This window comes from Trichosurus vulpecula, chromosome 9 (genome assembly GCF_011100635.1).
Source record: "Trichosurus vulpecula isolate mTriVul1 chromosome 9, mTriVul1.pri, whole genome shotgun sequence".
Classification (NCBI taxonomy): Eukaryota; Metazoa; Chordata; class Mammalia; order Diprotodontia; family Phalangeridae; genus Trichosurus; species Trichosurus vulpecula.
Genome location: NC_050581.1, coordinates 33,016,592 through 33,044,408, shown reverse-complemented (window position 1 = coordinate 33,044,408; position 27,817 = coordinate 33,016,592). Strand labels below are relative to the sequence as shown.

General features: G+C 37.8%; 1 protein-coding gene across 1 annotated transcript; it reads right to left on the bottom strand.

Annotated features, from left to right (window-relative positions):
- Window positions 1-742: 742 nt before the first annotated feature.
- On the bottom strand, window positions 743-27,817 carry ABHD17B (abhydrolase domain containing 17B, depalmitoylase). The gene is made up of 4 exons (XM_036739062.1): window positions 26,990-27,817; window positions 8,716-9,190; window positions 4,871-5,050; window positions 743-2,307 (listed from the first exon to the last, which is right to left on the bottom strand). Exons 2-4 carry the CDS (start codon window positions 9,180-9,182, stop codon window positions 2,088-2,090), a joined length of 867 nt encoding a protein of 288 aa, XP_036594957.1. The 5' UTR covers window positions 9,183-9,190; window positions 26,990-27,817; the 3' UTR covers window positions 743-2,087.

The window sequence follows — 27,817 nt, the reverse complement described above, 5'->3', positions numbered from 1 at the left end:
ACTGCGTGCGCACGTGCGCGCACACACGTACGTCTACTTGGTATATACCACAAAGGACCTAGGGGAATCATCACAAATCATGAAAAAAAATTTAAGTTGAAGAGCTTCAGCACTTAGCAGAATCTAACATAGCAGATGCTCAATACATGTTTGTTGTTAAACCACATCTAAACCATTGCTTAACATTGACAGGCATTATTATTTCATGGATTTTGGCTAAGATCATCATGTGGCAGGAAGAATTTGGAAGCCATTATATGTAAAAGGAAATTGTGCATAACAGTGTACAACAAATAAGCTAAGCTTTTAATGTAATTCTACCAAAATGATCAATGATCTAAATCTATTGACAGACATTATTATCACGCCTGGACTACAGTAAGAGAATTATGAATCCAAAGACTACCAAGTTTGACTAATAACGGGAGTTGGAATGAAATGTCCATTATGTATAATCTAATTTTGCCTTTCTTCTTTATTAACTGTGAATTTTAGTTGAGCATAAGCCTAGTATCAATTCCTGCCAAGGCCAATCTACTTTACTCTGTCTTTTACTTATTAATACTTGGATTTTTTCAAACCAATTCTCAGAGTGAATATTTAGCCAAATTCTTGGTAGTATTCTATGAAAGGAGGTTATGACACTAATCCCTCACCTTTACTCCTTCCCCCAATTTTTTTCAGAGAAAAGGGGCACTAGGAATGGTAGCAGAGTGAGGAAATATAAACACAGAATCACAGCTGAGTGGGATATTTGCTATTTTACTGTTAATCTGACACATCTAAACCAAAGCATTCACAATACTTGATATATTTTTAAGGGAATCATATACAATAGTCTTAGACATAACCACAGAACAAGCAGAACAAGTAAAACTACATAAGGCCTTAAAATATATCCACAGTGTGTATTATTTCAATATTCATTCATTTACAAATTAGACTACATACCATTAATTTAATTTGTATTTTTCTTTCATAGTTTTATTCAGGCAAGATTCATCCAAGGAAAAGGCAACTTACAGTTTTGTTTTTCAGCATTTTTTTTAAAACTACATTAGTTAATACAAAAGTGTTAATGTTCTCTCTTTTCTTTCTCTTCTACTAAGGAGTAAATTAGTAATATTCTCAGATGGCAGCCAAAACCAGAGGTTCTATACTTAAAAAACAGCCAAAGGAAACCTGAATGGTATACAGCAGCAAATGTGCATGTGATACGAAATAAAACAAAACTAAATGAACTTTCAGGTTTCCATACTATTAAGAGTACTGCATTTCTACACAATCATTCAAAGGTTTAAAAAATGCTGCACACAAAAATCATTCTAAATATTCTAACATTGTTGAAATTTCTAATATGAGAATTTAAATAGTTGCCTCATGGTACTGACTTTGTGACTCAAAGCCAGTTAAAATTCAGTGTTATCTATGACTTTCCCTTTATAAAGTAACCAGTTGGTAAATTAATACACAGGGGGCAAAAATGAAGTCTAACACTGTCATAAACAAAAATAGAAAATGTAAGCTTAACCATTAGGATATGGATACAAAATAACTGTTTTAACCATTGACCCTGCACAACAGGGTCTTGGTCAACTCTAAGAACTAGCATGTTCTCATGGTGTTTACTACAATTTATTTTAACATGACTATTTGCACTTTTTTAGATGTACGTTTTTTAAAAGAATATTACATTAGTGCAACAAGGGTTAATACGTTGAGATGTTTTAAAAAATATTTATAAATTCATTTCTGGTATGTGAAAGCATTTGGCAATATTTTTACAGCATTTGATTTTTTACAGAATTAAAATTTCATACAGTACTCATCTTGGTGGTTTTTGTTTCTTTTTTAAAAAAAAATTCACATAAAATATATAAATTACACAGCTTGACTGCATGATACTGTTATTTCCAGTTTTATACTGGTAATTAAAACCTTCATTAATTCTGTTAACAAATCATACCTGTACATTTATGAAGGCAACTAACATGATTTGCAAACAAAACCTTCAGGTTTTATATCATTTACCAAGGTGTCCAGTTCAGCATCAAAACAAAACACAGTATGTAAATCTACAAAGTAATTTACAAATTCACTAGTTCGTGTGACACAAACTGTTTCAATCGTTCAAGGTACTGTCCATAAAGTTCCACATCATTATGACCTGCTCCTTCAACCCAGAGAGGCTCCACAGGTCTTTGGCAGCGTTCAAATAATGCGAGGCCATGTGAAAAGTCAATGACTTCATCTTCAGTCCCATGAATTATTAACACTGGTGAGGTTATTTTAGAGACTTTGTCAATGCTGTGAGGAAAAGGGGAAAAGTAAGCCAGCTATACAAATGAACAATGGACCTTTTGCTATAAAAGAGGTGAGATTATTCAGTCATTAAAAATGTCTCTAAATCAGCTCAGAAGAGACTGGCTTTTTCTTGGCTTTTGAATCACGGTATAGTTGAAAGATCACAGACTAAGAAAGACCTGGATTTGAGTCCTGCCTCTCCTATTGACTAGCTTTGTGACCTAGCGCAAGCCACTTCACATTACTGGGTCTTAAAGGGATAGATAAGAGATCCAATCCCCCTCAGTTCTAAAAAGCTGTGGAAAAATCAGATTTTGCATAGCATTTAGACTAGTATACTCTATTTACACTATAGAGTTCTTTATGAGGCAGAATATAATTAAAATAAAACTACATCAGATCACTCCTGTTATACCAAAAATCTACTAAATCAGACTCTTACATTAGGAATTTACATATCAGAAGCTAATTTTTGTCTAAAGAAACAAGCAAAATGCCAAGAGAAAAATACTCCTATCATATACATCTCTTCCTCTGAGCCTGATGGAAGCTGAGTTTATACCTAACTATTCTCAGAGGATCGACTCAATAAATGTTGCTAACATGCTAAATTTCTGTTGATCGTGATCAAAAGCAGCCTCACAGAACTTGCACAATAAAAAGTTGCGGAACTTTCACTCTAGCAGAGTTATAACAGTGCAATGGTCTCCTCTGCTAGGAATTCAAATCATCAAGTATTATGCATTACAGGGCTGGATGGAGAGAGTTAACAAGTCATGTAACAGGAATGATACCTTCTCTGTCCTCTATCTTCCATAGTACCTAGCCTCCATAACCTCTCTTTGAGCAATTAACAGGTTACTTGGATACCATATCCAGAGTTACAGGGTAGGAAATAATTAGTAAAGCAGTATTTATTGAGATTCTGAAAGAGAAATGACTTAAGTAGACCTCTCTGGGTCACCACTGCTGAGGACCTGAACAGTTTCAGGATGTGACAGTCTTGTTGGTAGATCATTTCATATTTATGTTCTTGTAAAAAATTTTAAATATTCAGCTAAGTAAGCAAGCTTTTTGTTCTCACCACTGACCATTATATGTCTGTCTTTTGAAGGAATCATTAACAAGAACAGAAAAATGTTTTTTTCAGAGCCATAAAAAAAATCCTTTTTGGCTCTGTAACTAATTACTATTTCAACAAGAATGTTCTCACTGCTTCTTCCTCCTGCAAACTACCAAAAAGCATAAGCAGTCAATATTTTCTCTTAAAAAACAAATCATCTATTTAGAAGTCAGATCATATCTCTTCACAAGGTTATTTTGATGTGAATAAGGCTCATACTTTGGATAAGGTTTGTTTGTGCTGAACTCGGGAGAATAAAAATGTCAAAAAATTGTTAATCAAACTTGTTTTATTGTAACAGCTAATATTTAACATAATAGCTAATATTTATAGTGCCTTAAAGTTTGCAAAGCATTCAAGATACCATCTCATTTGATCTTCACTTCTATTATTAGCCCTTTTACAAGTGAGGAAGAAATTGAAACTGAGAGAGGTTAAGGAACTTGCTTGGGGTAATAGGATTCAAACTTAGGTCACTTTAACTTCAAGCCCAGTGTGCTGTCCAGTGTATCACATCTCACTATAATTGGTCTACCAATACCTTCTCTGCAACTCATAGTTTTACAGAATTATACAGGGCACTGAGAGATTAAATGCCCTGCCTAGGGTTAGACAGAGTCAGAACCCACATTATCTTGACTCCAAGGCCAGCTTTCTCTCTACTATGACATAGCACCTCTTCTTAAAAAGAAATTTTAAAGGTCTCAAGTTTTAGAATAGAAATCCATATTGTTGCCCCATAGTTTTCGGCAATTAATAGTCTGTCCATGGTTGAATCAGGGCAAGAGAAAGATGCCAGACATTCCCTAGAAGTGTGAGTAAGCTGGCCTAAGTAGCACAAGAGTATCTTTACTCCCTCCCTCTACACAATGCCTTGGCTAAAGCACATATGCTTAGTTCTACCACTGTTCACTCACAATGACTAGTTAACTGGGGGCCTTGGCATACCCTATCAGCCTCCTCCTTGCAAGCCACCAGTCTAGATGGTTAATTTTTAAAAGAACCTTTCTTTGGAGTGATTCTGCTCCCATATAAAGTCACTGGCTTTTGGCCTGTCATTCACAAAACACTGTATCACTGCTGATGGAAAAAAGGAAATAGACTGAAATGTGACAATTCTTTCCTTTTAAAAAATCTTTCTCATAGACAGCTATTAATTTGTTCTAAATGTTCTAAGGACCGAGTAAGAAATACCACTTCTCCTTTAGAAGTCTGAAAGAGAGCAGAACAGCTAAGAGATTAAAATTGAGTTCCTACAAAATCCTTTTATTGCTACATCATCAGTAGCCTTTGTGGGATAAGATTAACTTTTCCCCTAGTTTACTCATCTTTTATACTAAATGTAGTGAATACCCAAGGTGACCAGAGTATTTGATATTATTGCTTTACTTTGAAATTTTTTCTACCAAAATATTAAATTGTTTTGAATATTGATGCACTTACTTTGGGAATGCATCAAAGCAGTAGGTCTTCTTAGTATCTGGAAAAGCTACCCGCATTCCTGAGGTCAGAGGAGAATGAAGAATGACAGCAGCACTCTCATAACGAGCAGCAAGATCCACAGATGGTACCGTTCCTATACTCTGGCCATATATGATCACATTTTCAGGGCGGATACCATACCTATGAAGTTCAGAAAGTTTTAAAAAACATGATTTTTTTGGACACATGTTTGCTTTTTTTAAAAAAGAATTTGCACTTATCAATAGGTTGAATATCATAAATCTTAGTTATAGACATCCAGTGTCATTTTTGACTCTTCCTTCTCAGTTGCTAAACCTCATCAATTGTACCTCCTCATCTTCAACATCCTTTTCTCTCTTCTCACCTGGTTGCTATTCTAGTTCAATACCCTAGGATCATTCAAAGAGGCTATTTGTAAAAGCATCCAAAATTGGCCTCCCAGCTTCACTTCCATGCTCTCCACCCCCTCCAATTTACCCTCTATGAAGCTGAAAAAATCATCTTCCTTATAACCACAATACTCCTCTGGTTAAAAACCTTTAGTACCTTTGCCTCCAATGTAAGATATTAAATCCATATTCTAGAATTTAGACCCCCTACAATTTGGCTCCAGCCTACCTTTCAAGTCTAATCTCACTTTGTTTCCCTCACCACAGAAAGGACCACAGTCATGCCTTCTTTATGCCTATGTCTCTTTGCAAAAGTTATCCTCATGTCAGGAAAGCACTCTTCAGTATATCTTTCAAAATTCTTATCTTCAAGAAGAGAGGACAACTCCTCTATGAAGCCTTTCTGGATTCCTTCAGAATACCCTCCCTTAACCCTACAAGCTCTTTGGCCTTGGATTTACTCATTCAGATACATGTATCCCCCTAACAAAAGGCAAGCTCCTTGAGGACAAGGATTTTCCTTTGTATCTCCACTGCCTAGCTTCCTTCCTGTTATTTAATAGACACTTAATAAACTCATCATTCTTACTACTAAAATATTTAGATAGTCATAGTTAATTTGTCTTAAAATAATTCAAGCTACTATCCTGTTTATTTTAAACTAGGTCATTGATATGATTTTAAGGGACTGCATTTATATGTAACTGAACATAAACCCCTTGATTTTTATCATTAATTTGTTTCTAAATCTGACACAAGCATTGTAATACAAAATGGAGTTTCTGTCAAACAGCACATGAGTGCTCAATCAATTTTTCCTTTGTGACCTCATAGAATTTGAAGACCAAAAGAGAGATCCCTTTTTCCAACTAGTAAAAAAAGTAAAAGGTGACACAATTACTTAAGGAAATATTTTTTAGGTTGTCCAAATCTACCTGTAAAGATGTTTGTGGTTAAATCATCTTTTTTTAGTAAGATGGGAGAGAAAATGAAAAGCAAATATTCATTTTACAAGAAAAAAGAAATTTATAGCCAGAAAGAAGCTTATAGATTCATCTAGTCTAACCTTTTTCACTTTCTAAATGAGGGAACTCAGACCTAGAGAAGTAAAGTGATTTGCTAAAAGCTACAACTTCATAGTCTAATCAAGCACACTTTCCATTACACCGAACTGCTTTATGGCAATAAGTTGAAAGACAGTGGGAATGAGATGAAATTATTCAATAAAATAATGTTTTAGGACACTCCATTGATTTATCCAGGGAACCCTTGTCACTGATAATGGAACGTGTTAAAAAAAAGATTAAGAAATAATTGTAAATCAACTATTTTTTGCCCTTGTACAATCTGAGGTGTGGGTGAAGTGAAGAAATATTAAGAAAGATGTTCACAAAATGGAAAAAGGTATTCTTTGCTAGTTATAAAATACTGAATTCTACCCCCAAAGTGTCCTCTAAATTAAGTAACTTTCACCAGAAATAATAATTTTAATATGGTATATATGAAGGGCTACTTTAGTATTAAGCGGTCAAGCATGGTGCTATAGTCAACAAGGTGCTTTTATAAACTGAGGGATGATTTTTTGAGTTCTTGAGTTGGTAAATAAAACTTAAAATTTAAAGAAGTTAAGAGTAAACAATGAGACACAGATTAGAATTATGTTATGGTTCAACTACTAATTCTCCAAATACCATGGGGCCTTAAGTAGAAGAAAGGAATATGTAGAAGAAAGGAAAAGCAATTAATATCTAACCACGGGGTCCCCAGACATGAAAGTTTCTTCAGGTTTGGTTTCAATGGAATGATAGCAGAAATACGTTTACTGGACCAAACGAACTCTTATGGTCTCTTTCCAACTCTATTCCTTTCAGATTCTAATCATCCAAAAAAAAAAATATGGCATAAAAATAAGTGATTTACCTGAAAAATTCAGTGGCAGAATCAGAATGTGTATTTTAGTTTCAATGTGCTTAATTAATGGAAACATGCTGCCATTTTTACATAAAATTAACTCCTATGAAGTAAAAATTTAAATACCATTATAGAAAGAACAGTGGGATAGAAAAAAAACCAAAAACATCAAATTGATCTGGGAGTCAGGATACCTGGGCTTTTACTTCCACCTTTGCCATTAACTAGCAATCATACAGCAAATCACTTAACCTGTCTAGGTTGGTTTCCTCATGGGAATGAACTGGAGAAGATGACCCATGAGGTCCCTTTTTAGCCATAAAATCCTGTGATTTTGTAATTCTAAGGGCTGAAAGAACTAATAATAAAGAACTAATAATCTTCTACATTAGGGAATAAATTAATTCGATACAATGTAAAGGGAACAGAAAAAGGAAAGAACAGAAATAGGTCAATGAATTTTAAATTCAGGGCTTAAAAATTCAAAGTATCAATTTGAAATTTTCTTTAACTCCTCCCCCATATATGGAAAAGCAATATGACATAGTGACTGGAGAGCTGGCCTCTAAAACAATAAGACGTGCTTCAAGTCATACCTCTGACACATTTCCTGGATGTGTGACCCTGGGCAAGTAAGTCACTTAATCTCTCAGTGCTCTACGCAACTCTCTAAGAGTCTAAGTTGCAGAGATGATGTCAACCTGCCTTAGTAAAAGGAGTTTCCTATGCCAATAAAATCACAGGTTTAGTTTCCGTTTCTAATATACAAGGTGTATGTCATATAATAGCCTTATAATAATTAGGGAAGCAACGTCGCCTGATAAAATATATTTGATAAACGCTGCTACAATTTAGGATATATGAGAGGATCTCAGTACCTAGATAATCTTTAATCATTGAGTATTCCCATAAAAACAATGAGATTTGCCTTTTTAGTTTCCTATCTAAACAATGAAAATCTAATTGCTAGGGAAAATGTGTATTCATCTTCATTAATTTATAATGTTAGGCACAACTTTTAAATTACATTTTCTTTTGAATGCAAATAGGGTAACTAACATGTGTTGGGGGGTGGAAGGAAGGAATCACTAGAACTTTATAAATTTCTATTTTTTAGTTATTTTGAGTCTGCTAGTTTTATCTTGAACAAAGTGGAACTGTAGTGGCCATACATGCAACTAATCCTCACCTAGGTACTGATCAAATCTCAGTTTTTTCCAACATGGATCAATTTGCCTCTCCTTAGGCAGTTTGGTGGTTCTGTACACCTGGAGGTTCACCATATTGGTCCTACTCTTAGTGCAGACTCCTGCCTGACCAGTCCTACTGGAGCTCTGAACTCCCAAACTCAGGTAATCCACCAATCTCAGTTTCCCTGACTATCAGGTACAACAGGTATGTGCCACCATCCCTGGTTTCTTATGCTTTTGGATGGCAATTTAAAAACTAAACCAACATTTAATTAAACTAGTCTATCATGTTCATGGTATTTAAAAGCTGAGTAAACAAATAATTCACATTTACCTTGTTCTAAGAGCCAACCAAGCTGCATCAACATCTGCGTAAAGGTTCTTCTCTGTTGGCTTCCCAGAACTTGCTCCGTATCCAGAATAGTCATATGAAAATATATTGCAATTAATCCGTGAACCCAGTCCTATGTAAAAACTGCTCATCTGACCAAGGTCAACAGCATTTCCATGTGAGAAGAGTAAAGTATATTTGGCATTGGGCGAGCAACGCACAAACATACAGGCAATCCTATTACCTTTACTGGTTCTAGTCATAAAGCACTCAATAGCATCTTTTTCTCTAGAAGAGTACTGCCAGTCTGCTCTTTCTGAAAGATGTAGGGTCCAGCGACTTCCACTTTCATCACACATCAGAGTGTAAGTAGGGTCAGGTGGTAAAAATGCTAATTTAGAAGCAATTTTCCCTGGGCAGGGTGGACAGCAGAAGAGGCAACATAGTTCACCAAATGAAAGATTATTCATCTTCTATTCTGTAAAAGAAAAGGCAATAATTGACTTTTCAAACACTAAATATGAGACTTGTACATTATTATATCGTAGGAGTGAAAAACTTGTGGCAAGTTTTATGGTTTTTAAGGATCCAGGCAACTGTGAGTTTTGAGAAACGGAAATTCCGTAAAGCAATGGTTAGGCAAGTTCCCTTGGTAGGGTCACATTCAACTGACAAAAAAGGTTACCGCTCTTTCAAATTTCAAACCGAAATGAATAATATCTACTTCACAAATGTGGGAAATAACGTACAATATCTACATGGATAACAACTGATACTTACGTAGAGCTTCATTACCATCGAATATGAGCCTTACAACATTCTGTGAGGCAGACACTAAAGATATCACTCTCATTTTTTTAGATGAAGAGCAACTAAAGCTCAGAGAAGTTAAAGGACTAGCTCATGGTCACAGAGCTAATATGCATCTACAAGTCCAGTGCCCTATCCATTAAGCTCACATTTACATAATGGACATAACAGAAAATCTTTAATGTATTTTACAGTTTTAATGTTGTTTGTAAAATATTCAGAATCCTATGATCAAAAGGATATAGAATGCACAACCTTAATCATTTAGAATTTTGTTCCTCTCAGATGGGATAGACCTCTTATGGTTTTGCATAAAGATTCATTTGTGTGAAATTTATGGCAGAATTTATTGGAAGTAGGAGTTACACTAAGGAAGGCAGAATACATGTGTATTATTAGATTAAGAAGACATGTCTATTAAGAAAAAAGGAGAAATTTTAAAATAGCTGAAATATGACAATATTTTAATTTTCATGTAAAGTATCAACTTCCTAAAGAGCAGAAATAAAAACTTTTCCTTGGTCTCTCTTTTTGATCCTTCCTTTATCCTCTTGTATTAGGTGCAGGATAGAAGTATCACAAAATAAACCAACTATGAAAACTCCACACAAGCTGTAGTTCCTACTTTGAGGTGTAGGCTGCCTTTAAGGAATGTGCCTTAAAAGATGCTATTTGTACTGAAACCAATAAAACCACTTTTGCGGAAGGACTGAAATGAATGACCCATACTGTAGATCAGAAGTGCTAGATCCTAATGCTGAATGAGATTAACTTGTTCCCAATGGAATCAGCTGGTCACACAATGTGCACTTTTCTTAAATGTGAATGTCTTTGAATTAATAATACAGTGAAAAGGTGCTAGAAATATAGTTATACAGGGATGCCATGAAAGTCTTGAATTAGCAAATACATTCCCGGGATATGCAGAGCAAAGGGAGAGCCTAGGTCAAGGAAGATCCTAGGCAAGACAACAAGGAAATTTCTGTCAATCACAATCTTGGTATATATAGAGTGTTCTGGTTCTACTTGCTTCAATCACTCCATACCAGGCCATACAAGTCCTCCCAGGCTTCTCTAAATCTGTCCCTTCTTCCTCCCCCATGCCTATGTGGTGTGAGAATACCTTCCTACACCCATCAAAGAATTTAGGGTTACCCAAAATAAACACTCTTCTAAGCTTCAACTTTCCAGCCATTAGCGATAAGAAGGGGGGTTAGGTGGGAAGAGATGGACAACAGGGTAGACTCTTAAGCCTGCATATTATTTCCTGAGCTAGGTAGAGCACAGTTGGTAGCTGCAAAAGCTCCTTAAGACCTTTCTAGATGTAATGCTGGCTTGACTGGTGCCCTATTTTCTTCTTTTTTCCTACAACCCCTCAAAACTTATTTTAGGTACTTTTTTTTTCTACTGTCATCCACCCTTTTCTTCTACTTTTCCATTTCATCTGGATTCTTGAATAAGCACAGAATCATTAGTTTTCTAAGGATTTTGAGATCAGAGGGAGACATGTCTGAGGAGGAAAAAAGGGACAGTTACAATAAATCTTAAATCCACAACAAAAATTATCTTCTTCACTGACTTTGTTTCTTACCTCCGAAATTACTAATATAAGTAAAAATAAACTTGACAGAGTAAATATATTTTAAACTAAGTCAACTTACAGACTGGTTAGATTTGCAGATTATAGTACACCTCCATTTCAATCATTTTGCTTCAACTCACTGTGGGGGATAAACCAAGACTTCTAACTTAAGAGAGGGTTGGTGTGTTATTGCTGCTAGGTTTGGTGGGGGCCTGCTTTTTTGAAGTCGTCTCTTTGACTCTGAACTCCTAGGTCTGATCCTGAACCATGTCATACTGCATCTTCATCACTACCCCAATTTGTTGTTTGTGTCCGACTTTTTGTGACCCTGTGGATCCTACTGTCCGTTGGGTTTTCTTGGAGGATATTGGAGTGGTTTACCATTTTCTTCCCTAGTAGATTAAAGCAAATAGTGATTAAGTGACATGGCCAGGGTCACACAGCTGTTAAGTGTCTGAAGCTGGATTTGAACTTAGGTCTTCCTGACTCAAGGTCCAGTGTTCTCTATCCACTGAGCCATCTAGCTGCCCTATCACCCTAACGCTTTGTGGCAAACTCATGTTTAAAGGTTTTTTCCTGCCTATTCTATAGATTCCTCTACTGGGTTCACGCCAACTTTACTAACTTTATAGTTGCCTACTTTACCTTTCACTGAGCCACCTAGCTGCCCTATCACCCTAAAGCTTTGTGGCAAACTTATGTTTAAAGAAGGTTCTTTCCCGCCCATTCTATAGATTCCTCTACTGAGTTCAGGACAACTTATACTAACTTTTATAGTTGCCTACTTCACCTTTCCGGAAGGACATAAATCAAGGATATGTGGGTAAAAAGTTTACATTCATAAGCTAAGCTACAAGGTTTAGGAGGAATTTTAGAAGTCATTTTGTTCACTCTATCATTTTACAAATGAGTAAACTCTAGACCAGACTGGTTAAGTGATTTATTCAAGATAGCATGGACCTAGGTCTCTTGCTGACATGCTGACAGACCATAGCTCTTCCCACTACATCTGCAGCTGAAAAGGGCTAGTAGCTATGCTCATGGCAAACTTAAACTCTGGCAAAATAAGAAAAAAAAAGGGGGGGGCTCAAGAACACCTGGGAATGGGATTTGGATAAGCACCTAGAAACTGGGAAGATAAGGCAGGAGAAGGATAGGCTTAGAAAAAATGGGGCCAAAGACAAACATTAAGACAAAATTTTTTCTAGATATGGTCTTAAGCTTCAGCATGTTAGCATGCCAAAGGTGGCAACCCTAGCCTGTAACAAGACTAATTAACAAGCAAGTTGTACCTAGCTGGTTTAAGAATCTGGAATTTATATCTCTATATAGTTTATACCTTAAGGTCTCCACAAATAGTAGAGTAGTACTCTAATTGGTTCGCTGAATACCAGCGATGGAGTCTAAGATGAAAGGAAAAATAATAAAAGGGAGGAGTACCACGGGAAAAGTGAAAGTGAAGAAAGATAACCTTAATCAAATGATGATATGCCTGAATCCTCTGGGCAGTAGCAAAATAAAGCCCCTGGCAAAAGCACTCAAGGAAGTTTTCTGTTTGAATTACCTTGGATCCATTTTATCACAGGTTCTTTAAAATCTCTGCTAATTTTGTAGCAAAGTTTAGTCAGTAATTTAGCCAGAGTATAAAAAGGTCAGGCTGTCTGCAAACAGGGAGTTGAAGTAGGCTCTAGGGTATTGCAGCTTTGTTTTTAAGTCCCAATGTCTCTAAGGTTAGAGCAACTTATTTTGGCTACAAGAACATCCAAAGAGTAAACTATTTAGACAGGAACTATTTTTGGTTGTTTATGGTGGGTACCTATTTCTACTTCTACATTAGATAACACCTACAACTGACGAAAAACATGACATTTGCTATTGGATGTTGCATAAACATATTTGTAAGACTAAGCACTTGCAGTGCCTTAACAGGGTATGAATGAGAAGTTATTATGGTTTTGATAAAAACCTTACAATTACTTCTAGTGGTTTTTAGTTGAAAAGTGTGTAAACAAATTTTTTTTATTAAGTCTCTTGTCATAGGGGATAGAGAGCAGGTATCAAAGGCAAGAAGATGCAAGTTTAAGTACCGCTTCTGACATACTGGCTGGGTGAATCTGAGCAAATCCAGACAATTCTCTGAACCTAAAAGTTGCAGAGAATGGAATTCTTCATCGGGATCTCCCTACACCAATGAATTCAGAAATTTAATCCCTAACTTATTGTAGAAATATCTACTATATTTCTTCCTCCACTCCTTAGCAAATTACAGATCAATTCTAATTTTTAAAAGCAATTTATTTAAGCATCTTCCTTCATTAGAACTAGTTATTTCAATAATTTATTCATTCGAAGTCACATCCTATTACCATCATCTACCATGGATAATGCAAATTCTGATGTGACACTGTAATTTTGCTGCACTCAAAATTATCAGAGGTTAGAAAGATAAATTTTTTCTTTCAAGGCAATAAGATCAAGTATCTCCAAGAGCAGAAACTGGAGAAGGATCAAGCTTATAAAGTACTCCCAGCACCATGAAGTACATATTTTTTTTTTCTGTATTTTTTTTTCTAAATACCTTACCATGCCACTGCTCCTGATAAGAAGAGGCAAGATGCAAATAAAAGATAATAATGCTTGTAGAGGGCAGGTAAACAAGTACCCTCAGATTGAAGACACATAAAGACAGGTTCATACTCTTTATGTGTCTAACATGACTGATTCCCACACAAAAGCCAATTTTGCTAAAAGGAAAATTCGATCTTAGCACTCCCAAAGGCTTCATACACCTATTGTTTTCTAAGCTCAAATTAAGTAATAGATGGACAATTTTTTTTTTAATAACTGATCCCACCCTCTACAATGAAAGCCAATTTCACAACCCTTAGTTTACCTAAAGATAAGCTTACTTGTGGTAAAGGGAAGCCAAATTAAAACTACTAAGCAAAACTATTCTATTACTAGACAATTTTAAGAACTTGCCTTTCATGAAAGCAGGACTATTTTTTGGCCTTTGTATCCCCATTACTTAACACAATTCGTAGCACAGATTAATCACTTAATAAATTCTTGTTGTTCACAAACCATTTTCTTGTCCCACTCTTCACCCCCAAATATCTCACTGATACAATTACTTCAACTGAATTAGCATTCTCAAATTGTGCTTCTTTTACACCACCTCTGAACAAAAGTATTAAATAATCCTTAGACACTTGAAATCCATGTTGAGTTATTTCTTTCTTAGAAATTTAAGTTCTAGAAGGCATCCTTTTTCCAAATAAGCCTATTTTACCCACATTAAAGTTATGTTGGTCAGCATAGCCATCTTCTTTGATTATTTTCTTCAAGACATCAGAATACTTAGCTGCCACATTGCTATATGCACCAGTCACCTCTTTGGTGATTGTAAAAGTATGCACATGAACTTGAGTTTTAAAGTGACTCAACCAATTAATGCCTGTAGTAAAAGTTTCTTCACTATTCATTTTATTTCCATTTTCTTTCACCATCTTACAGAATCTTAAAGCTTTTGCATGAATGTGGTGCTTTGCTAAGAAAACTGCATTTGTGACTTCAATCTTCATTCCATACTACCTATCACTGTGACACTTCTTTTACTTGCAGCTGTTTGTAAACCACAAAAAACTGATTCAACTTTGCCATTTTTTAATTTAGCTTGTGTCGACCAGGTGGATTTATACAAAAATTGCAGGATTAGTTCAATATTATTAAAGCTACAATTCGATTGAAAATAATACTAATCTAAAAATCTTTCCATTATACTGCTAGATTCAGAAAGTGCTGTTGATAAATACAACACCAATGAGGAGGAACCTACCATTGTACTAGGTTGCTCATTCTGCTCTTAGATATCTATAGTTATATCTCCATGCAACTCCTATTCATTATTCCTAATTCTGCCTTTTTGGAGCAAAGAACAAGTCAATTCCTCTTTCATACAAAGGCTCTTCAAAAACTTGGAGACCTATATTATCATTATCTCCCCTCCTCTGCCCTCCAGACTAAAATATCCTGAGTTCTTTCAACTGATCCTCATATGGTATGAATTCAATGACGGTCTATGTTCATCTTGGCCATACTCTTCTGGATATTCTTCAATTTCTTTCACAACATTTGTTGCCCAGAACTGCACACTATATTCTAAAAGTGAGCTGATTGGGGTAGAATATAGAATAACTAATCTATAATCACCCACTGAGCTTAAAGTTTTTTGTGTGGGGGTAGGGGGAAGGATTACAAGAAACAAATTAAGCCATGAGAACCTGGTGTGCTTGGGGTAGAGAATAATCCAATGCAGTAATATAAGGCTGGAAAGATAGAGTGATAGCAGGTTGCAAAGGTCCTTGAATATAAGGAAAAATTTGAAGTTTACTCAGATGGCAGTATGGAGACTTAGATCTCTAAGGAAGGAAAGATAAAAGATGGAATGAAAGCTTAGAGGTCTCACACTTCTTCATGAAACAAAGCCCTATATTTTTAAACCTAATATTCTTTTGATGATTTTGTATGGCTGCTCACCATAGTGTACTAATCTCTGAAGAATTAAAATTGAGGATTATTTAAAGGCCAACAGAGAGGTAGAATGAGGGACAGCTTGCATGCCCCAATGGCATCTGTTGTATCAAGAAAAAGTGAGGAAAGCCCTCAGAATGCTGGGTCAATGCCCTAAGATCAACTCATGGGAGGACACAGTTGCCATAGTTGAACAGGTTGGCTAAATATGGATGGGTATGATTTGTATTAGTTGGAGGTAATACCCACATCATTGAGATCCTAGATCCATTTATGTATTTTCACTAAGCTCCTTGAAAATGGGCTAAGGCCAGTACTTGGCACAGTGCCTTGGATACAGTAGATGATCAATAAAATTTTAATTGAATTTTGGTTAAATGTTTTTTTTTTTGAAAATTAAATTAATGAAAAGACCTTGAGTTAGCCAAGTTTTTGTTGGACAGTATATTTTTAATAGCCGACAAAACATCATATAAACACTACTTTGGAATTTATTACTTGTAAAGTTTATGAACACTATTACCAACTGATTTATTCAGTACTACTTGGTAATATTCTCATATAGAATCAAATATTACTCTGGGTAGACAGTTATTTCACAAAGAAGATGTAATATAATGCAATGTAACACATAATGTAATATAAACATAGTAACATGGAATTTTAGAGCTGGAAAGGAACTCAGAGGCCATCTAGTGTAACCCTTCATTTTAGAGATGAAGAAACTAAGATGGTAAATGATTCTGTGACAAGTGGGAGAACCAAGATTTGAAGTCATTTACCCTGAGAATATCATTAAAATTGTTCTTCAGTTTCCTAATCTGTAAGGATTAAGCACAACTGAGATGGCCTCTTGAAAAGGAGCATTGTTTACTGAGTACTGACTGAGAAGATGTTGAATGTGGTATCACAAAGACCTAGATTCAAATCCTACCTCAGACACTTCCTAGCTGTGTGACCCTCTGCAAGTCATTTAACTTCTCTGTTTCTATTTTCTCATTTATAAAATGAGGAAGTTTGAATTTGATGACCTTTAAGGTCTCCTTCCATTCTACATCTGTGATATCAGTAACTCAAATTATAATTCTTTCAGGAAAAAGAAGACTTGCCTATAAGTTTGACTTCTATAATTTAAAAAAAAATCATTAATTGATGATAAAGCTAGAAATCTGTTTTCTCTTGGGGAAAAATGTTAAGACTGTAGCAATAGTTTTGAAAAATAATTGTATTTAAAATGTTACAAAACAACTATCTTAAAGGTATAAAGAAAAACAAAGCCAGCTTAACTGAAAATGACTCTGAGGAAAAAAAAAAAGGTTACAGAACTGAACTTATCACCTATCAATCCCCTTCCAACACAGGTCTAACAAGGCTAACATGCAACTCTGCTTGCTAAGACACCAATTTCCTAGTGTTTTGTGCAAGCTTCTTGTTTTTAGAAATGATCTAAAGGGGAGGTGAGACAGAAATTTAACAAAAAAGACAATTCACTTCTTACAATTAAATGAACAAGAATCAGTTTACTTAGAACATAATGGTTAATGAAACAATGAGGGCCTGATGTCTATGGTTGTGGGGTCCTCTTGGAAATTAAGTCAGTCTTCAGCTTATGGATTATATCTTTAAGATTCCTTCTAGGTCTAAAGCTATGATCCTAAATCCATTAAGGAAAATAGATTCTGCCAAAATTGTTATCTCTGATCTCAGTTTAAAAATTTTACTGATGCTTTCTGTTTTCCTTAGGGAATGCCTGTGTTTCAAAACAACCTTTGTGGAGCCAAACTAAATGATAAGTATGCTTGCGTTTATTTTACACCTTGACAGATTTAAACATAGACCTCCTCCCTCCCCCAACTCACATAGATGAGTGTACTTGGAGTCCCATTCTAAGAAAATTTCAATCAATAAATCACTAAAAGTTGGGAAGAGGGTTAATAAGGAACAAAATGCAAATTCCACATTATTTAGGCACATTAGACATTAGCCTTCTGCACAGAGCAGACACTAAACTGAAGAGACTAAGATGCTTAACAAGGGTAGAACTTCTTCCTAACCCATTGCCAACAAACATGAACTCTATTTTGAATAAAGTAGTGCAAGTCTGACCTGCTAAGTGCAACTTTGCCCTCAGTTCTAGTTCTAGACTTTGAGACAGAGCAGATCTAGCTTCTGTCCAGAGACCTGCCATTTTGCCTTGGAATCCCTAAGCAATAAAAAGAGAGGCTTGCTTGAGGGCTTTGTTCCATGCAACTCTCAGTACCATTAAGGATGTACTGGGAGGAATAGTTGCAGAATGAGGGAGATTATAGTCCACATAGTACTCTACTTTGATAAGATCATATCTACACTGTTCTAGGTACCTCATTTTAGGAAGGGCACTGATCAAAAAAGAATGTGACCAGGATGGTTATGGAACTAGAAATGTGTCATATAAGGACTGATTAAAGAAAAGGGATATTTACCCTGATGATGAAGACAAAACTTAGAAAATTAGAAATAGACTGTAGAGACTCAGATTTCAGTTCTACATAAGGAAAAGTTGCTAATAATGAGAGGTCTAAAAGTGGAAGAAAATGGATTGCTCCTCAGTGTAAGTTTTCAAGTGAAGGTTAGATAACGATTTACTGAAGGTGCTGCAGAAGGCATTCATTAGGTATGTGTTAGACTAGGTGGCCTCTAGGCCCTTTACAACTTTGAACTTTTGTGATGATGTTTATTAATTGAATTTTTTCCCTATCTCCATTTTTCCTTTTCATAGATAAACTCCTAGAAAGTCATCTACATTGCAATGCTTCCTTTCCTCAACCCCTTGAAAATCTAGCTTCTTATACTACTAACATACCACAGACATTGCTCTTTCAAAGGTAACTTGACTGCTTAAATCCCATCTAGCCTTGTTTCAGTCCTCATCCTCCTAGACTTCTCAGTAGCTATTGATCCTCCTCCTCATCCCTCAAAACTTCTTTACTCTTTTGGCTTTCAAGATACTGCTGTCTCCTGGTGCTCCTCCTGTCTAATCCCTCCTCAGTCTCCTTGGTTTGATAGCCATCTATCTCTAGACTAGTAAAGGATGTATGTCCCCCAAGGCCCTATCCTGGGTCCTCTTCTCTCTCTAAATTCTCTGCCTTTGTGATCTCATCTATTCCCATGGGTTCAATTATCATCTCTACACAGGACAACTTCTAAATTTATATAACCAGCTCTAATCTCTCTTCTGAATTCCAATCTCACATAGCTAGCTTCCTTATGACTGCCTCTATCTGGATATATTATTAACATCTCAAACTCAACATATCTAAATTCATCATTTCCCCCACTAAAATGGCTCCCTATTTCTGTTGAGGTAATTACCTTCCCTCAAGTCATATAGGTTTGTAAGCTTGAGTTTATCCATAACTCCTTTGTCTCTCACCCCACATGTCCAATTAGTTTCCAAGTCTAATAAATTCTACTTGTTATACCACCTTTGCACTGCTCTCCTTTCTAACACAGGTTCTCACAACCTTACCAAACTATTGCAGTATCCTTCTATTTGGTCACTTTGCCTCCAATCTCTCCCTTCCCCAATATATCATCCACACAGCCACCAAAATAATTTTTGTAAGGCACAAGCTGGACCAGCAGCTGGCACAGTGAACCTGGAGTCAGGAAGACCTACGTTCAGAATCCAAGGTCAGACATTTCTTAGATGTGTGATCCTGGGCAAATCACTGTCTGCCTCAGTTTCCTCAATTATAACCTCTGTATACCTTAGTTTCTTCAGCTGTAAAATGGGGATGATAGATATTAGCACCTATCTTCCAGGGTTGTTGTGAAGATCAAATGAGATAAAATTTGTAAAGCACTTATCGGCATATGCCTGTTACATAACAGGTACCACACAAATGCTAGGTATTATTATTATGTCACCCCTCTGCTCTAAAACCTTCAATGGCTCCTTAATGATTCTAGGATAAAATTAAAAACTCATCAACAGAGTACTGATACTCTCCTTTCTTCCCTTTTTTGACCCATATGAAGCAAATCAATTGTACACAATCTTCTACCCATAATTCCCTTGCCTTTTTGTCCTATCAGTGATCATGCATGCTTTGCCAACTTCAACCTGGGATTACTCCCACCACCTGCCTAGTTTGTTTTGGTTCATTTAACTGTTGAATGGAATGAAGGAAATCAGAAAATTGCTGACTGGGCCCACACTGCAGACAGGAAAACAACCTACAGCTCCCTAATTGATTCACTAGACCACACTCCATCTTGGCTGTTCCAAACCTTCTTGGCACTTCCCCTAACAGTTTTCTAGTCAAGAACGTCACCTCATACTTTCAAAAACAAACAAACAAAACAAAACAAAACTGTTCAGCAACCTCCTCTTCATATCATGTCATTCAGATACCACTCCCCACCCCCAACCTTTTTTTCCTCTAGTGTATCCTTGATGGCATACCCCCACCTCCAATTCTCTTGTAAAGTGCTCTCATTATCATCCCAATTCTCTTATTCTAACTCTCTCCAAATTGGCTCCTTCCGGACTTCTTACAAGTATCCCAAAGTCTCCCGTATCCTTAAAAAAAAAAAGTCATTATTTGATTTTTAAAACCTCCCCATCACCCCTGGTTCCCCAGCTTACAGCCTGGTTCTATCATTCCCCATTCTCATACTTGTCCTCACTCTCTTTGCCTATTAGCTGTTTCCCTACTGCCTATAAATATGTTCCAGTCTCTTCCAACCTCAACTATACCTCTATAGTTTAACCTTCATTGGTTAAATTTCTTGAGAAAACTACTTTATATTCTGTTCCTCCAAAGAGTGCACTTCCTGGTTCAGTCTCTCAGCACCTGCTCTTTTACTAGGGGAATCTAGCATATATATTGATACTCCCTCAAGTACCCTAAGCTCAGTTTCTCAACTGATTTATTTCACATGACCTACTGCTCCATCTCACATCACACACACACAAAGATATTCATGCCTTTGATCTTACAACCACCCACAAACGCACCACTTCCACATTTATGAATTCCGAAACTGCCTTACTTAATCATAGTCTATTCTCATTCCACCTCTCCTCCTGCCTTAGAACCCCAAACCCCATTCTTCATCAACACCAGGACTTTTAATACCTCAGTTTTTTTCCCAGGCTATCACCCCTGCACTACCTATACTTTCTTCCCTTCCCCATCTTGTCCACTTGGTGAACCAGCTCAACTCTACACTGTCTTCTTGAGTCCCTTTATCCCAATTTGGCCCTTACAAGCCTTAGCCTTGGATCACTCCCACCACCCACTGTCTTTGCTATTTCAAATATGCTGCTGAATGAAGCTGGAGAAAAACCACAAAATCATGCTGACTGGGTCCACTGGAAATTTATGTTACATAACCTCAAATGGGCTCTCACTGCAGCAAGACAATTCTTTTATACCTCCCTAATTAACTTAGTATCCCACTCACCTCAGTATATTTTCCAAACATTTTCATCCCTCGTCAAATGTCCCATGGCTCCCCCTCTTCCCACCACCCAAGAGTTCTCTTCTCCCTTCCTCATCTCAGAAAAGCTTTCTGCAATCTCCTTTACTCCACCCTCACGTGAAGAAGTTGCCCTTCTCCTTGCTAAGGCAAATACCAATTCATACACAAAAGCCAAGTCCATCTTATTTTCTCCAGCTTACAGCCCGTTCTATCATTCCCCATTCTCATACTTATCTTCACTCTCTCCCTGCCTATTAGCTGTTTCCCTACTACCTGTAAATATGTCCAAGTCTTCTCCTTCAACTTTAAGAAGCCATCACTTGGCCCAAACATCCCCCTGCTACTTATCATACCATATTTCTCCTCCCTTCTGTGGCTAAACTTCTTGAAAAGGATGTTTACAAAAGGTGCCTTCATTTCCTTTTCTCTCACTTTCTTAACTCTCTACAGCCTGAGTTCTGATCTCATCATTCAAGAGAAACTGCTCTCTTCAAAGTTACTAACAATCTCTTAACTGACAAACCTAATGGCCATTTCCCAATCATCCTCCTTGACCTCTCCGCAGCATGTCACTGTGGATGTTCTTCTTCCTCTTAGTTACTTTCTCCTCGATAGGTTTTTGTACACTGTTTTCTCCTGGTTCTGCTCCTGTGATTAATTACCCTTTCTCAGTCTCCTTTTCCAGTTCTTCATCCATGTCATGTTCCCTAACTATAGACATCCCCCAAGGGCCTGCATTAGGTCCTTTTCTCTTTTTGGCACTTGTACTCTCCCACTTGGTGTTCTCATTAGCTCAATTCCACTCAATTATTATTTCTAAATAGACGATTTTCAGTTCTAATCTCTCTTGATCCACATCTCCAACTGCCTCTTCAGCATCTCACACAGGATTTCTCAGAGAACATTTCAAACTCATTGTGTCCACGACAGAACTTATCTTCTCTGCCCAACCCTCCCCATTCTTAACTTTCGTATTACTGATGACCACCATCCTCCAAGACAACCAGGTCTACAATCTTGATTCCATTCTGACTTCTCATCACTCCACATAGCAAATCTACTGTCAAATCTTGTTTTGAAAGATTTCTTTGCAATCCTCATATACACTCTTCTCCACCAAAGTGACCACAACCTTAGTTCTGGCCCTCATCATCTCTCACCTGGACTATTTCAATAGCCTTCCAACTGTTTTTCCTGACTTATCTCTCCCTCCACTCCAATCCATCCTCCACTTGGCTTAAGATGAACTTTTCTAAGAAAACCCCAAAAGGGGTCATAGTCAGACAGGGCTGAAAACGACTAAACAAGAACAACAAACATGTTGAAATCTGATAAGCTCACAAGCCATTGACTTTAAACAAAATTAAAACTATACTGATAAAAATTGAAAGCTTAGAGATTAGGGTTTAAAATTAATAGTTTATCCAAAGACAAAGAATTTTCCCAAGCTCAACAGACTATCTATATTACTGTATAAAAGAGATCTGTTTTTAGGTCATCTCTCACAATGATATTTATAATCAATTAATATAATTTCCTTCCTATTATCAAGACCTTCCTAGTTCCTATTCAATGAACAAAAAATTAATTTAGCACCACTTATAGTCTTTGAACAAAACATAACACTAACTGTTTAAAGTGGTAGTAGTGGGGTTCTATAGCTCTACAGCAGGAAAGTTACTAAACAGTACAATAAATACAATATTAACATAGTATTAGAAATATAAAATTATATAAAATGTTAAAAAATCTTTTCCAGAGAATTATGCACATATAATAATTTTCACTTGGGGGTTAGGTGAAAAGGAAAAAAATCATTTGTTTTTCAAGTTGGATGTTACCCAGAAACATGCTTTTCATCAATGCAGTATGATGGAAAGTATAGAAGCTTCTAAGTCAGGAGATACGGTTTCTTGTTCCAGCTCTGCTACTATAATGGCTACCTCATTATAACCAAGACAGTGCTTTTCTGGACATCAGTTTTCCCATCTGTAAAATAAAGAGGCTAAACTGGATGACCTGTAACATTCCCTCCCTGGTCACAAATTCTGTGCATAAGATAAACTGTAAGAAACACTTCTCAAACTATATTTTTAATATGTTATAGCCTTAACTAAATTCCTTCAATTTAAAGCAGGAAAGAGGGAAAACAGTAAATCTATCATTCAGTTTACAGCTTAAAGTGATCATCTGGTTTTGTTTGTGAGCATGGTGAACAGAGGAAGCAAAAGAGAAAAAGAGAAAGAAAAAAAGAGAAAAGAAAAAGAGAAAAATACCCAATGGAAACTAAAAAGATTTTTTTCTTCAGCATACACATTTTCTTAGCTCTAACCTCTTAATAATATCTAGACCTTCATTGGTTACATGCTGTTAGAAGACCATAATAAAATACAAGTTCTTCTCTGTGTACAAGAGTAAAAGATCCCCATGACAATTTTTATATCACCATATGACTACTAGATGACATTCAACTTTTACATCCATTTTTCCTCATATTAAAAACCACTTTTGGTATGCTAATTTTATAATAATTTCCCCAAGACTAACATTTCATTTCAATTTAAGAAATATACTTTTTTTGCCTTTATATTTGCAGGCAAAATCAACTTAAGGAGTATTGCACAATATGCAAAGGAATAAGATTTTGGCAAAGGTACTGGGGGATGGGAAGATTAATATACGCTTTTCCTTGACTAGCTGTGTCGCCTTAGTTTTCTCAACTACAAAATGATACATACTTCAATCAATGCCTGTTTTTGTGACGTAGAGATTAAAGAGGTAACGCTTATGAGTAATTTGAGCTCCCCAGAAGGTATCTCACATCATAAGTGCCAAAGAAACAACTACAGAGGTGGAGCAAACATTCCATTATACTCCCATTTTCTGCTTTCTTTCATACATGGTCCTTCTCTTTATTTCCAATTTGCAAGTTGTTTTTTCTTCTCTTCTATCCACCACTAATTATATGCATGTTATTTACCACCTAACTATTCCAGTTTTAGGCTCCTAGAAAAATGAAACCCGAGGCTGCAGCAAAAAATTCATTCAGCCATTACACTGATACTCACTATTAAGTCAACCAAAAAATGATACACGTTCTTATTTTATAAAAACTGAGATTATAGACATTACTAAAAATGTAAACTAGAAAAAAAATCTTGCAGAGGCAAGAACAACTAGTATTTGTAAGTGTTCATTCATTCCTGGTGACTTTAATCATTGAGCTCAAAAACTTGGAATCTGAAATGAAATCTACTAGTAAAAAGCACACCATCATTCTGTCATCAGCGACTCTCATGAAGCAATATAAATCTTTACTTGGCAAAAGTTCTACAGGATCAGTAAATACATAGCAAAAAAAATTTTTTTTTTAACTCAACAAGGATCAGCACCTATACCTAACTTCCAGGAAAGATGCAAAATGAGTTCTGAAACTAAACTACAAACTAAAAAGCAAGAGCATATAAACAGGTTCCATAAATGTCCAACTATGCCACAGTTCTTAACATAAAACGTTTAGAAGTCAAATCAAACTCCTTAAAAAAATAGAAAACTGAAATATCAATTATCTCTAATGTTGAATTGAAAAATGACTTTCAAAACAATGCACAGGTTATTTCTATGTTCTCATGGCCTTTTCCAAGAAGTTAGCAAACTGTACCATTCCTGTCTAAAAGGTGTGGAGAAACTGGATTCGATGAAGAGTGGATGATTTGACTGAAGCTGTAAAGTCAGGGAACTCAAATCAAGAGCTCAGTTCTTCCTTATATTCACCAAACAAGGAAATAACACATTTGATAAGATGCTTTATGTTATTCTGCTTACCACAGTTAGAATATATCAAGTCGTTTCACACAAAATTGCAAAATGGGTACAAATTTTAAAAGAAACATAAGCCTCCAAGACCAACTAGGATATTTCACAGCAAGAGAGAGGATCAAACCTGCTTAGTGTCTAAGTCTAATCTTGGCTTCAGCAATTAACCTCGCCAACGCCAAAGAGGTCAAAGTGATAGGTGATAGAATATTCACGTCCTTGGAGAGTCACGGAGTTTTAGAAATGGAAAGAGCTTTAGAGATCAAACTCCTCAGTCCAAATACACTTCTGTGTGATTACCTTAACAGTGTTTTCTGAAATATAGTTAGTCTTGCTGTGCTCAATTAATCCCATGAAGAATGTCCCCCCAAAAGAAAGCAAAGAATAGAGGCAAAAGCACATGAATTAGCCACAATTTCCTATTTCAGATAACTGTTGCTATAGCATGGACATCAGAAGAGATTAAAACTGATTTTGTTTGTAAACTCGCCCAATGAGACTTGAATGTTATTACAACAGCTTACCTATCACACACTTACAAGCTCTAATCCCAAATGCCTGACATCAGCTGTGTGGCCACGGGCAGGTCTCATCTATGAATCTCAGTTTCCTTATCTGTGCAGCGTGCGTAAGATGACAACACCGCTATTTACCATACCAGAACCAAATGAGCTAATAAATTCAGAGTGTTCAGAAGCTTGAAGTTATACTTATGTCAGTTATTAGAATTGTTAAATGACTAGACTTATCTCATGCCATTACTGATCAAAAACCATGGAGATCAAAGAATAAACTATCAAAATAAAAAACAAGCCTTATTCTATATGCTACGTTAAAAATTAAGAATGATTAAAATCATGAAATAAGGCTACATCATACATTCTACAAATATATAAAAAGGATGTCTTTCATTTTAAACATTATGTAAACTTTTGGGGGGCTTCTGTACCAAAAAAATTTGCTAAATTCACTTTAGTCAGACTTAAAGACCTGGATTCAAATCTCTTCAGACACTACTAGCTGTAGGACCTCATCAACAATTTACCAAGTCTTTATGAGCCTCAGTTTACTCATCTGTAAAGTCGGGGGGTTGGGCTAGACGATTTAATCCCGTCCAACTTTAAATCTATTTTGTGTTCTCTTATCTGACACAAGTATGGGAAAAATCAAACTGGGTACTTTTTTAAAGACAGCGTCAAAAATTCCTCTTCAATCATATTTTTAATCCACATAAAAATTTATGTCATGACCTGACTTCAGAGTACCATGAAGTTTTAAAATTTTTCTTCAAACCGCATAATCCTTAAAAGGGGGATTCCTGACTTGGGGTCAGGAACGACTTGAGGTGGGGGGAGTGACCAGTCCCTGAAACAGAATACGCTTCCAAAGCAAAAGGGAAAAGGAAAAAAACCCCAAACACTCCGTGTCCCCCCCGCCCAACACCCAGACCCCCTAATCCCTGCAGCCGAATCGATCCAGTCATGTCAGCCGGGTAGCCGACTCGAAAAAGGTTATTTAAGAGTCCTCTGGGGTCACCTAAGGCTGGGGCATCCCTAGAGTCAGACCCCCTCCCCGCTTCCTCTCTGTAGGAATGAGCGAAGAAAAAAGGCTCTTCGTCGGACCTCTCCCACGCCTTTTATCTCCCCACCGGTGGCCTGGGCGGGGGGCTCCCCCACTTTGGGGCAGGATCCATCAGCACCGCTCCCGCAATGACAGGACTAAAGCAGAGGCAGCGCCCCCCTTCCCGAGTCACACCCCTCCCCCCAAACTAGTCCCACCTCCACTCCCCGGGACACATGGCCGGGATTCCCGGGGTCCCCAACAACAAAGGCATCTCTCCAGCCTTCCTCACTCCCGGCCTTAGCCGGCGCCTCCTCCTCCTCCTCCTCCCCCTCCCCCTCCTTCCCCCAGCCCCGCCAAGCTCTGCCTCCTCTGCAGCTCCGGGGCCTAGGCGGTGCTGCAGCGGCGGCGGCAGCAGGACGGGATAGGGCCGTCCCGTCCCCCCACAACGATCCCGGGCCTCACTCTCCACCCAACATCCCCCCCACCCCCACTCCGTAAACCCACCTGCACCTCCGCGAAGCGCTGGGCTGAAGGAACAGAGGGCGGGGAGAGCCTCTCCCTCCCGAAAAACCGGGAACGTCCGTCCCCCCTCCCACTGCGCGTACACACTCCGGATCTCTCGCCTCCCTCCCAAAGGGAAGGAATCCGCGGTCGCCGCCGCCGCAGCCGGGGGAATCCCTTCCGATGGCGGTGGGTCCTCTTCCCGCCCGGCTGGAGGCTCGGCGCGCTCGTCCGGGGGAGAAAGGACAAGTCCGCCGGCGGCCGCAGCAGCGGGAGGGGGGAGGAGGGAGGAGGGGGTCGGGGGCCCCGAGAGCTCCTTCCTCGCTGCCTCTCGCCCCGGAGCCCGCCTCGCGCCGCCTGGATCGAGGGAGTCTTCTGCTGAGTAACGGCTCGGGCGCGAGAGGCTCCTCTGGGGCCTTACGTCCCGCGTGGTCGTGGTCGTGATCGTGATCGTGGTCTTGGTCGCTGCCGCCGCCGCCGCCGCCGCCTCTTTTCTTCGGATGCCCGGCCACCGCGGAGACTCGGCCAGGTCTCTTCGGGTCAGGCCCCCGGGCTTCCTCACGTAGTGGGAGGGGAGAGTGTGGAGCGTAGGAAGGTGTGTGGGGGGCGGGGGTGGGGGGAGGGAAGGGGGACAGACCCAGTCCACGGGAAACCCGGAGTTAAGACACCGACTGACTGATGGCCTGGGTCCCACACAACTCGGGCTTCAGTCTGCGCGGGGGAGGAGCGACCCATCCTGTCTCTGGGGTCCCGCCAATCAGGAGCCGCCCAGCTGAGCGAGACGCGCAGGGGGCCTCCGGAACGGCTGAGCGGTGACGGCAAGAGGCGGGG

Excerpts from the sequence above, each read along its gene's own strand:
- ABHD17B (XM_036739062.1), bottom strand. The coding sequence starts at position 9,182 with ATGAATAATCTTTCATTTGGTGAACTATGTTGCCTCTTCTGCTGTCCA. Across the intron at positions 5,051-8,715 it reads TGGTTGGCTCTTAGAACAAG|GTATGGTATCCGCCCTGAAA; the intron begins GTAAATGTGAAT and ends TGAACTTCATAG. Across the intron at positions 2,308-4,870 it reads TGCTTTGATGCATTCCCAAA|CATTGACAAAGTCTCTAAAA; the intron begins GTAAGTGCATCA and ends TTTTCCTCACAG.